General features: G+C 43.0%; 1 protein-coding gene across 1 annotated transcript in view; it reads right to left on the minus strand.

The window, feature by feature from the left end:
- Nucleotides 1–10,059, minus strand: part of LOC122557067 (interleukin-13 receptor subunit alpha-1-like) — a 29,442-nt gene extending 19,383 nt beyond the window's left edge. The window contains exons 1-2 of the mRNA XM_043704338.1: nucleotides 9,791–10,059; nucleotides 1,455–1,612 (exon numbers count right to left, since the gene is read on the minus strand). Of these exons, the coding sequence (XP_043560273.1) occupies nucleotides 1,455–1,612; nucleotides 9,791–9,875 (243 nt within the window). The 5' untranslated portion in view covers nucleotides 9,876–10,059. The remainder of the gene's footprint in view (nucleotides 1–1,454; nucleotides 1,613–9,790) is intronic.
- Nucleotides 10,060–12,996: the final 2,937 nt, after the last annotated feature.

Below are 12,996 nucleotides of genomic sequence, written 5' to 3' on the forward strand. Positions count from 1 at the left end.
GAGATCCATGAAGCTGATTCTTGGAGTGAAGGGATTGACTTACAAAGAACTGCTAAAATGGGTTAGGTCCATTTAGAATATTGAGGAGTGATCAAAACACATGATTCTCAGGGGGCTTAATAGGTGAGATGTTGACAAGATGTTTCCATTAGTGGGGGAATCTCAAACTAAAGGAGAGAGCTACAGAATAATGAGACATAATTTCAAGCTGAGAGATGAAGTACTTTCTTTACCAGACAGCAGTGCATGTGTGGAGTGCTCCATCACAGAGGCTTGTGGTGACTAGATCACTAGAACTATTGAAAGAGGAGGGAGTTAAGATTTTTGAAGTAGTGAGTACTTGAGGGCTAAGTAGCTGGCATGACAGAACATTTGAGGCCTTGGGGGAAATTTTGTTGAATGCAGAGCAGGTCTGGAGGGGCAGAATGGCCTACTCTTTCTCATTCTTATGTTCTAAGAACATGAACTCAATTGCTCTTCCATCAACATAGGCCTTTTAGGTAACAGATGGAGAGAGCTACAGGCAAGCAAGTGGAGAAGTCAGAATGACTCAACTTTCATCAAGGGATGTCTGATAGGACTCCTTATGAAGTCATAGGAGATACTGAGAAAAATACTAGTAAGCAATAATAAAGCCTGGGATAACACGCTCCAATATGGCAGCAGCGGAGGGCGCTGGTCTAGAACTGGGAAAGGCAAGTTCAACACTCAATATCAGAAGAATGTTTTCTTTTAGACTGTATCTGGTTTACCAAGCTGTAATGTGAACATTTGGTCTCTTTGGATACCACACTAAGGGCAATTCTGGTGGGATGCAATCTATTAGGCGGGAGGAGATTTTTCATCCAAATCCACCATGTGATCTGGAAAAGGATATCAAAATGCAAGAATATGGCACACCTTGAGAAAAGTGAGTAGCCACAGTGTTGGAAGTAGTGAAAAGTGGTTCTGCAGAAGGATGGAGTGGGTCAGTATGAGTGATTGTGAGAACAATCCCTTCACTCCAAGAATTAGCTTCATGGATCTCTTTAGTGCCAGTACATCCTTTTCTAAAAGCAAAAGAACTAAACTTGTATATTATACTCCAGGTGGAGCCTCACCCTGTACAAATATAACAAGTTTTCCCTGTTACTTAACTCCAAGAAGTTTTGAGAATTGCGAAGGAGGGAAGATCATTAGTGAACATCATAAAGCAAAGGGCACAGGCTGACTGGCTTCACCCAAGACTTGGGAATTTGCTGAGGGAGGTGATAGATGGAAAATTAGAGGGATATAGACTAAGAGGGAGAAAGAATGATGAGGTTAGAAGACTTGAAATTGAAAAGGCAAGGCTCCTACAGCCAAGTGCAAACTAATGAGACAAGACAAAATGAGCAGAGAACCTGCCCTTAGGCAGATCCCAGCTACAACACACCAAACACTGGGGAAGAACGATAACAAACATTTCAACTTACGTCCCACTCAGCACCATCATACTTAAACATGCTCTCAAACTTGATGATTATGCTGGAGGAGTTTTCTAAATAACTTGGCTGTTTCCAGGTCCAGGTGGAATTAACGAAACCGATTCCCTTCAAAGTCACGGACAAATCTGTCGGGGGAGGGAGAGTCTCTGAAATGGAATCAAAATGAGCATTGAACAATTTGTGTTCACACCCAGATCTCAAGATACTGAAGTCGCAGTTAGTGAATCACAGTCAGCAGCAAAGAGGATCCATGAATCATCCATTACTTGTCTTGGGAATGGTAACAATAGTAACTCAACTTTGTGTCAGTGAGATGTCAGATTCAATGATAGTAATCTAGCCTTGTGCTAACACAATCTCCAAAGATTTGAACACAAAATCTAGGCTGACACACCAGCATATACTGAGTGAGCACTCTGTTGTCAGTATTGGGATGTTACAACCAGGGCCTCATCTACTCTCTCAGCGGATGAGACTACAGTATTTGCAATAACTGCATTAGTTTGAAGGAGAGCAATGACACTTTGGCTGGTTGACAGACCACATTTCTCCCTCAACCAAATCTACTCTAAAAATACTGATTATTATTTCTTATGTCCCAGGCCTCCATATGTGCAGTAAACAATGTCAGCTGGAGCAGGACCAGCTGTGGGTTTTAGAAATTAAGTAACAATTGGATTAACTCCAGTTTATCCAGGTTAAGAGTTTTATAGAAACCCTGTTTATCAGTGTAGTCATCCTGCAGCTGAAACATGAACAGGCAGACAGCCATAGAACCATAGCATTGTACAGTATTGAAACAGGCACTTCAGTCCAACTCGTCCATGCCGGTCAATTTTCCTAAAGCAAACTAGTTCGATTTGCTTGCATTTGGCCCATATCTCCTCTCAACTTTTCCTATCCAAATACCTACCCAAATGTCTTTTAAATGTTGTAACTGAACCTGCCTCCATCACTTTCTCTGGCAGCTTGCTCCATCCACACAACACCCAGTTTGGAAAAGATGCCCCTTAGGTCGCTTTTAAATCTTTATCCTCACACCTTCAACTTAAGCCCGCTAGTTTTGGACTCCTCTCCTCTGGGAAAAAGAACTTGGCTATTTGTCTTATCTGTGCCCCTCATGATTTTATAAACCTCAGCCTCCTACACTTCAGGGGGTAAAGGTCCCAGCCTACCTAGCCTCTCCCTATAACTCAAACAGTCTTGGCAACATCCTCGTAAATCATTTCTGCACCCTTTCTACTTTAATAACATCCTTCCTATAGCAGGGCATCTGGAATTATATGCAGTGTTTCAGATGTGTCTTCTTGAGCTATAACAGGACATGTGTTGCAGGAAAAGCGCAGCAGGTCAGGCAGTATCCAAGGAGCAGGAGAATCGACGTTTCGGGCATGAGCCCTTCTTCAGGAATGATTCCTGAAGCTGCGCTTTTCCAGCAACACATTTTCAGCTCTTGATCTCCAGCATCTGCAGTGCACACTTTCTTCTATAACAGGACATCCCAACTTCTGTACTCAGTGCTCTGACCAATGAAGACAACCAGGCTAAATGGCTTGTTCACTACCCTGTCTATCTGTAATGACACTTTCAAAGAACTATGTACCTGCATCCCTCGATGCAGGTCTCTCTCATCTAGGTCTCTCTCTCTCTCTCTCTTAACAACATTCCTCCAGGGCCCTAGCCCTGGAGGTGGTGAATTGCTAAACCCCATCAGACAGTCCAGAAGGACCAGGCTGGTATAGTAGTGCAGGAGTCCCCACAGTGCAGCTCACCCTCCAACCAGTATTCCATTCTGTATCGATGAGTGTAATGTGTCAACTGGGGACAGCAGCCTACACCAAGACTCCTTATCCATGACTGGGTTAACTGCATGGTTTGGGGGAGATTATGGAGTAGAGGAGGATTGTATAATGGGAATAAAGAATTCAAAGTTAGGGCAACAGTGGAGCATTTGTGCAACCTTATTTGTAACCCCTGGATAATGTGTTGCCAATTTGGTGCTAGGGTCAAGAAAGTGACTGAGCAGCTGCAGAGCACTTTGAGGGTGAAGAGTCAGATATTGTGGCCCATGTCAGTACTAAGGATACAGGGAGTAAGCGGGATGGGGTCCGGTCAGCAGACTGCAAAGGATTATAAAGAAATGTGCATACAGAACCTTAAAGATGGTAATCTCTCTGGTTTAGATCCAGTAGTATGCTAGTGTGTTCAGGAAGTAGGAGGACAGGCAGGTCAATACATGTCTGGAAAGTTGATGCAGGAAAGAGGATTTTAAGTTCTTAAGACATTGGTATTATATTCAAAATGACTTCACCAGAACAGAGCTGGGAATCAATGTTCTCCTGGGCTGGTTTTCTAGTGTTTTTGGAACGTGTTTAAACTAAATTGGAAGATGGCTGAGAGACAAGGATGTAGCATGATGAAGGATTTGCTGAGACAAAGTACAAGAGTTAGATCTATTCAGGTGTTATGTCGGCTGTGTCTAAGTTATTGGTACTGTGCATTCCTGAATATGGAGTGTGGGAAATAAGCTAGAAGAGCTGGAAATAAATATTAGAATGTGGTGTTGTAGCAACAACAAAGACCAAGCCTAAAAAATGGCAGGACTGATATTGTGGGCTTTATAAACAGAAACACAGAGTAAAAATCCAGAATGCTAAGAAGGACCTTTGAAAAACCCTGGTTTGCTATCAGTTGGATTAGAGGAGTTCATTTCCAGGTGCCACTCTTTAGGAAGGATGTGAGAACCTTTGAGGAAATCCTGAAAATGAATGATTTGAGGAATGAGGAACTCCAGCCAACTGGAGAGGTTGGAGAAGTTGGGGTTATTCGGCTAAGAGAAGGGAAGGTTGGGAGTAGATTCAATAGAAGTCTTCAAATTCACCAGGGTCTAAAGAGAGGAGCTGCAAGGAAGAATCAGAAGACAAGGAAACGAGGTGACTGACAGAGTAACCAATTGTGACATGGGGGTCAAACCTTTTCATGCAGCAAATGGTTAGAATTTTGAAGGCATTGCCTGAGAGAGAAAGGGAGGCAAGTTCAATCAAATCTTTCAAAAGGGAGTTGGTAAAAGTCTGAGGCCAGCTATAGTACTTTGCAAGGAGAAGTAAGCTGCAGATAATTCTGTGTCCATTAGGTCAGAAAGTCACTGATATAATATACCTAACAGAGTTGGCAACATTACAATCCTTTCCATCATGAGGATAGTAAGGAAAGGGCAGTGGACTTTGGGACTAGCTGAGTTGTTCTCATAGACAGCCAACATGGGCCTCTTACTGTTTTGTCACCATTCAATGATACTAATGAGCACACTGTTGTTTGTAGAGCCTTGTGGAGTATAAGTTGGCCTCCACTATTTCCTTCAGTACAAACTAAAATCATTATAATTTATCTTATTACAATGTTATTATAAATCCATTAAAGTCAACACTTTGTTGGCAGCTCCGAGATTATGTACAGCACTGTATGCATGGAGTTACTTCTTGATATGAACAAGAACACAGATAGCACTTATCCTGTCCGTATTAAAACCTCTGATCATTATTTACAGATGGAATGGGCACCCCATGTTTTCTTCAGAAAGGTTCCAATAAAGTATGGAAAGTTGGCAGACTTACTCCCCCTTCAGTTAAAAATCACACAACACCAGGTTATCGTCCAACAGGTTTAATTGGAAGCACTAGCTTTCAGAGTGCAGCTCCTTCATCAGGTGGTTGTGGAGGACACAATTGTAAGGCACAGAATTTATAGCAAAAGTTTACACCGTGATGTAACTGAAATTATATATTGAAAAATATCTTGATTGTTTGTTGAGTCTTTCATCTGGTAGAATACCATGATAGTTTCACTTCTTTCATATGTAAATCACAAAACCATTTTTTAGAAGTGACATTCTCAGGTTAATTGTAACAATTGGTGTCAGCCAGATAATATGTTGAAGGTGTTAGCCCCCTGTGTTCCCTGTCTGTGTCATAATGTTTAGATTTAAACCCAGGTCCCCAGAATATTGCCTAGAATTAACAGTTCCACGATAATACCACTAGTTCACCACCTCCCCTTTTACATTCCTTAACTACAGAACATATGTACAGAACAAAGCACATATTTTAAATGTCCTAAATCTATTGTGTATCAAGTCAAATTACTCTGGTTATTCTATTACATGGGCACAAAAAAAAGTCAACACCTACAAGAAATCTGTATAAAAATTGTGAACATGTAAATTGTTTAAGTAGGGAACCCAGTGATAGCTGTCCACCAATTTCACCTTTACACTTCTAACACAAATATTGGCACAGGAGTAGGCCTTTCAATATGATCATGATAATGAACAAATTATTCTCATAAACCTCCTTTGTCAACAACAGTTTGTGCTTATGTCGCAGCTACGCCACAATTAAACATTCCAAAGTATCACATGGGATAATTCGCAAACAAAATATAACATACAAAAGAATATCAGATCAGACGTCTAAAAACTTGGTCGAAGACAAACGTTTCAAGAAATGTACTTAGGAAGCGATGCAAATTACTGAGAAAACAGAATCCAGCTGCTAAAACTGGAAATGTTTCATTGGTCAGACTTGGAGTAGAATTCAAGATTTCTCCTGAGGGCCATGAGTCATGAGAAGATTAAAGAGAGAGCGAGGGTTGAGGCCTTGGATTAAAGTCCAAACTTTAAAACTGGCAAAAAAATTATCATTCCATTTCTATTGAATCTGCTGAGTAATGAAATGGATATCCATGCTGCCTTAGTTATGCGAGGGTAAACTCTGTGCGGAGTGAGCTAATGACTTGGAACTAGCTTCCCACAGTCCCTCCCTTCAGCCTGAAAGTGACAAGTTTAAACTCGACTCTTAGACAGGCATGGCAGATAGCTCTCTGAGTGCTGGCGATGGGCTGGAGTCTAATTGGGGCAGAATGTTAGGCATTACACCACCCATCTAGCAGGTTTCATGAAACGGAGTGATAAATAAGACAAGTTCAGGCCCAGACTATACAATCAATCAATCAATCATTCTAACACTGGGACTGAGTCAGACTGAAGAGGAAGATTGAGACATGTAGGACCTGCAAAATGCAACTGAGTGGACCTAGCGCTGTCCTCTTAAAGAGCGCTTTCATATGGATTTGTGGTTCAATATATCTTTGGAGCCTGGACTTGTTCGCAGACTACAAAACAGAAGACAAGTGAGAACAGGTCAGCTGCTCTCCTTTACTGTTGTACAGCTAAAGAAAAAATGTTACCCAGCAGCTAGCTATGATATAAGAAAATGAAACAGGAGTAGGAATGAGAGATTAAGGATTATCAGATCAGCCATGACCTCATTGAATGGCAGAACAAACTTGATGGGCTAAATAGCCACCGATTGTCTGTACATCTTGCGAGTTGGCCGTTTGACCCGCTTATTCAACAAGATCAAGGCTCACTCTTCACCTCAACTCCATCTTCCCTCAATTCCCTTCTCATCCAAAATCAATTGATCTCATTTGAATATATTCAATGCTTGGGCACCCACAGCTTTCTGGGGTAATAAATTCCAAAGATTCAGAGGTTTGAGTGAAGAAAAAAAGGTCTCCTCATCTCAGTCCTAAAGTGCTTTCAGTCCTTAAACCAGGACTTTGACCTGTAGTGAAGCTCTCTTGTCAGTGGAAACAGTCTCTCAGTATCTAGCCTATCTAAGAATTGTCTGCTTTTCAATGACTCAATCAAAAAAATCCATTTCCATAAGACCAGAAAACAGAGGAGTAGTAGTAGACGTTCAGCCCACTGAATCTTCTGCTCCATTCAATGCGATCATGGATGACCTGTTAAATTCTCAATTCCACTTTCCTACCTTTTCCCTAAAATCCCTTAATTCCCATACTGCTTAAAAACCTGTCTACTTCAACCTTGAATATACTTAACAATCCAGACTGACAGCCCTTAGTGGTAAAGGTTCACTGTCTCTGTGAGAAGAAATACCTCATCTGTCTTGAATGGACAGACCCTTATTCTGAGATTATGCCCTCTGACCTTAGTCTCTCCCAGATGTGGAAACAACACTTCCAAATCTATCCCAGCATTAAGAATCTTGCACACTTCAATATGGTCTCCTGTCATCGTTCTAAACACCAATGAATCCAGACCACATCTACTCAATCTCTCCTCATAGAAGGGTTATCAGGGCTGCACTAATGAGTTAATGCCCTTTAACACTCATTTTGTTAGTTCAAATGTTTCACAATACATTCAGCAACGGACATTTCATTCCAGATTATATCAATTTAAAGACAATGAGAATCTCGCCACAACCTCAACCTACAAAAATCATTGGAAATACAGAAGTATCTCAGAGAAAAGCTGAGGCTTAAGTCAGAATTGGGAAGTGTTGCAATCGGAGATGAGGGATTTTAAATCAGGGTTCTTTGATCAAGCAGATGGCACTATTTAAAAGACCTAACTGATATTTTTCATCAAATGGCATCATGGAAACTGTGTGCAAATTAGCTACCATATTTTCTATATTATGAGCTGATGAATTAGGAGCAATAGAATGCTGCAACAAACATTACATTGGACAGACAGGCATGAAACTAGCCACCAGGATACATGAGCACCAACTAGCCACTAAAGGACATGACCAACTATCACTGGTATCCATACACACAGACAAAGACGGACACCAGTTCGATTAGGACAATACATCCATCCTGAGACAGGCTAAACAAAGACATACACAGGAATTCCTAGAGGCGTGGCATTTAAACCTGAACTCCATTAACAAACATATCAATCTGGACCCCATTTACTCTCAGAAACAACTGGAAATGATATTGCCCACCACAACAGATATAAATAGCAAGTGGGGCAGAACACCAGCACTTCACCGGAGGCTCACTGATGACGTTACCTGCATGGTGATGAAACGTCTGAGAACAAACCCACCAGCTCAGTGAGCAAAGTCACAACCTGCAGTAGAATACCATCCAGCCCTTTAAGTCTGCTCCACCATTCAATAACATCATGGTTCTTGTTAGGGAAGGGAAGCAATCTCCAACCTTAAAAAAAAACTACTGACTCCAGATCACTGCCTGAGGCAGAGTTCCAAAGTCTCAAGACTTTCCAAGAGTCATAGAGTTAAATAATGTGGAAAGAGACCCTTCGGCCCATCTCATCCATGCAAACCAGGATTCAGAGAGTCATACAGCACGGAAACAAAACCTTTATTCCAACTATGATGTGGAGGAGCCTGTGCTGGACTGGGGTGGATAAAGTTAAACTTTTTAACTTCATTCCAATGGATCCACGCTAACCATGTTCCCAAACTTAACTATTCCCGCTTGCCTGCATTTGGCCCTTATCCCTCCAAACTTTTCCCATCTATGTACTTATCCAAAGTCTTTTAAATTTTGTAACTGTACCTGCAACAACCACTTCCTCCAGCAGTTCATTCCACACACAAACCACCCTCTGTGAAAAAGTTTACCCTCCTGCTCTTCCTAAATCTTTCCCTCAGGCACATTAAGCCACAACCACCTGATGAAGGGGCAGCGCTCTGAAAGCTAGGGCTTCCAAATAAACCTGTTGGACTATAACCTGGTGTTGTGTGATTTTTAACCTATATGATATCTCGTTTTGGACTCCCCACCCTGACTCTGGCTATTTACTTTATCTATGCCCGTCACGATTTTATAAATCTCTATAAAGTCACCCCCTAGCCTCCTACGCTTCACAGAAAAAAAGTCCCAGCCTCCCCTTATGATTCAAACAGAATCGGTAACATCCTCGCACATTTTTTGTTTTGCCCCCTTTCCAGTTGAGTAACATCCTTCCTATACCGGGCAACCAGAACTGTACGGAGTACGCCGAATGTGGCTGCAAAGGAGGGAAAAGACGCCTTATCTCTGGGCTAAAGGGGCAGCCCCTAAGTTTAGAAGTCCCTTAGTTCTGAGGACACACTGAGGTGAGAACATTAAAATAGTGACTACACTACTACACTGGCCTCTGGAGTGCTCTGGAAGGCACTGTGATTATGGAGATGGCAGTCTTTCTGCACGTTGCTGAGCGTCCGTACTTGTTGCAGGCGCTATGCAAATGAAACAGGGGCTCGGGCACACTGCCGACCATCTGGAGGTTCCCCCTGGGCCGAAGCTCAACATGTGGCACTCCTCCCAAACAAAATAGAAATCTGGTGCAGGATGCCAGTAATGTTTTTCAATCACTTTAAAACATAAAACAAACAAGAAGAAAACCAAGGCTCAAGAGAAAGCTGGAGGAAGGGGTTTGATGATAAAAGGGAAGCGGGAACAAGGGGCGGGAGAAGAGGGGCAGAGCGGCAACTTACCTGCCCAGGTACAGCAGAGACTGCCCTCAATGACCACGGAGGCACTCAGCAGGCACTGAACCAACGTGAGACCCAACCACCGCATCTCTGTCCCTTCCCCAGGACCCTGGGACTCTCCTCACGCCGGGCTCGGTGTACTGTTTTCCCCCCCGGCCCCTCATCCAGGGCAGGGGACGGACAGATCCCACACTGCGGCCAGAGCGCTCCGCTGTCAGCTGGCGCGGATAGTCCCCTGTACAGAGCCGGAAGAATGCTTCCAAACTTTCATCACCGGGCAACGTCAGTGAGGCGTAGGACGTTTCAGGTCTTTATCTACACTTGAGATCTTCCACATTACTTCAGTCTCCTCCCCCAGACGTCAAAACTCCACAAGGCAGCAGATTGAAGAAAAAAAGAAACAAATCTGTCTTTGATTCGTGCAACAAATTGATATACTCCCTATGCTATTACATTGATATACTCCCTATGCTATTATATTGATTTTCTCTCTCTGATATTACATTGATATACTCCCTATGCTATTAGCTGGAAATGTGTTGCTGGAAAAGCGCAGCAGGTCAGGCAGCATCCAGGGAACAGGAGAATCGACGTTTCGGGCATAAGCCCTTCTTAAAGAAGGGCTTATGCCCGAAACGTCGATTCTCCTGTTCCCTGGATGCTGCCTGACCTGCTGCGCTTTTCCAGCAACACATTTCCAGCTCTGATCTCCAGCATCTGCAGCCTCACTTTCTCCTCCCTATGCTATTACATTGATATACTCCCTATGCTATTATATTGATTTTCTCTCTCTGATATTACATTGATATTCTCCCTATGCTATTACATTGATATAATCCCTATGCTATTATATTGATTTTCTCTCTCTGATATTACATTGATATACTCCCTATGCTATTACATTGATATACTCCCTATGCTATTATATTGATTTTCTCCCTATGCTATTACATTGATATACTCCCTATGCTATTACATTGGTAGCCGTGATGTGGAGGTGTCAATGGTGTGCTGAGGTGGGCATTGATATTCTCCGTGTGCTATTACATTGATATTCTCTGTCCTATTATTTAAATATTCTCTGTTCTATTACATTGATATTCTCACTGTGCTATTACATTGATATCGCCTCAGTACTATTACATTGACATTCTGTCTGTGCTGTTACATTGACATTTTCGCTGTGCTGTCACAGTCATATTCTCTCTTTGCTGTTACATTAACATTCTCTCTATGCTACTACATTGAGATTCTCTGTCTAATTATATGGATATTCCAAGTTATAGATTTTTTTTAATTTCAAAAATATACTTTATTCATAAAATATTTTGATGATCAGTACAATTGGTCATGTTGTACTTGCATAAACATTCCATTTCTTTGCATACAGAGATCGAGTAATCATCCTTATATACAGGTCTGTACGTTTACTATCCATATGTTTAGCTGAGGCATCAGTGGACCCCACTTACTGTGTGGGCCCTCTGTTCTTAGGTAGGCAGACGTTACATGGTGGTCTTTCCCCACTGCGCCTTGGTGGCAGCTGCCTCAAGCTTTAGCGCTTCCCTCAACACGTAGTCCTGGACCTTGGAATGTGCCAGTCTGCAACACTCAGTCAGGTTCAACTCCTTCAGCTGGAAGATCAACAGGTTTTGGACATACCAAAGAGCATCTTTCACCGAGTTGATGATTCTCTAGGCACAGTTGATGTTTGTCTCGGTGTGCATCCCGGGGAACAGGCCGGAGAGCACGGAGTCCCGCATCACAGCGCTGCTCGGGACGAACCTCGACAAACACCACTGCATTCCTCTCCAGACCTCTTCTGCGTAGGCACATTCCAGAAGGAGGTGTGTGACAGTCTTGTCCCTCCCGCAGCCGCTTCGAGGGCAGCGTGCGGTGCGGCAGATAGTCCTGGCGTGCATAAAGGATCTCACAAGCAGAGCCCTTCTCACCGCTATCCAAGCCATGTCTTGGTGCTTATTGGAAAGTTCTGGCGATGAGGCATTCTGCCAAATGACTTTGACAGTCTGCTCAGGGAACCGCTCAATAGGATCCGCCCTCTCCTTTTCCTGAAGGGTCTCAAGGACACTACGTGATGACCACTTCCTGATGGACTTGTGGTCAAAGGTGTTTTTCTTCATAAACTTCTCCACGAAGGACAGGTGATACAGAACGGTCCAACTACTCGGAGCGTTCCATGGCCAGGCCCATCCTTCGCAACACCAGGGACACGTAGAACCTCAGTACATAGTGACGCTTTGTGTTTGCGTACCGGGGATCCATGCACAGCTTGATGCAGCCACACACAAAGGTGGCCATCAGGATGAGGATGGCATTTGGTGTGTTTTTTCCTCAATTGCCCAGATCTTTGTACTTTGAGTCCCTTCGGACCTTGGTCATCTTTGATCTCCATACAAAATGTCAGGATGTTGCCTGACCTACTGTGCTTTTCCAGCACCACTCTAATCTTGCCCATATCTTTTTAAACCTTTCCTATCCATGTATTTGTCCAAATGCCTTTTAAATATTGGTAATGTACCCACCTCAATCAATTCCACTGGCAGCTCATTCCATATGCGCACCACTCTCTGTGTAAAAAAGCTGCCCCTCAGGTCCCCTTTTATTCTTCCCCCTCTGACCTTAAACTGATGCCTCTTGTCCTCAATTCCCCAATCCTAAAAAGACTGAATGCATTCACCCTATCCAGGCCTCTCATGATCTTAGACACTTTTCTATAAGATCCCCTCTTAGTCTCGTATGCTCGAAAGAAAAAGTCCTAGCTTGTCCAACCTCTCCCTATAACTCAGACCATGGAGTCATGGCAACATCCTTGTAAATTTCTTCTGCACTCTTTCCAGTTTAATAACATCCTTCCTATAACAAGGTGACCAAAACTGAACACAAGTGCAGCCTCACCAATGCCCTGTATAACTACAACATAACTTCCCAACTTCTATACTCAATGCCCTAATTGATGAAGGTCACTGTGCCAAAAGCCTTCCTCACTGCCCTGTCTAGCTGTGGGTCCACTTTCAGAGAACCGTGCACCTGAACTCCAAGATCCCTCTGTTTCATTACACTCCTTAAGGCCATGAAACTCTACCTTGATTTGATTTTCCAAAATGGAAGACCTCACACTTGCATAGAGTCATAGAGTCACAGATGTACAACACGGAAACAGATCTGTTGGTCTGACTCGCCCATGCCCT

The sequence above is a fragment of the Chiloscyllium plagiosum genome, chromosome 15 (assembly GCF_004010195.1).
Source record: "Chiloscyllium plagiosum isolate BGI_BamShark_2017 chromosome 15, ASM401019v2, whole genome shotgun sequence".
Classification (NCBI taxonomy): Eukaryota; Metazoa; Chordata; class Chondrichthyes; order Orectolobiformes; family Hemiscylliidae; genus Chiloscyllium; species Chiloscyllium plagiosum.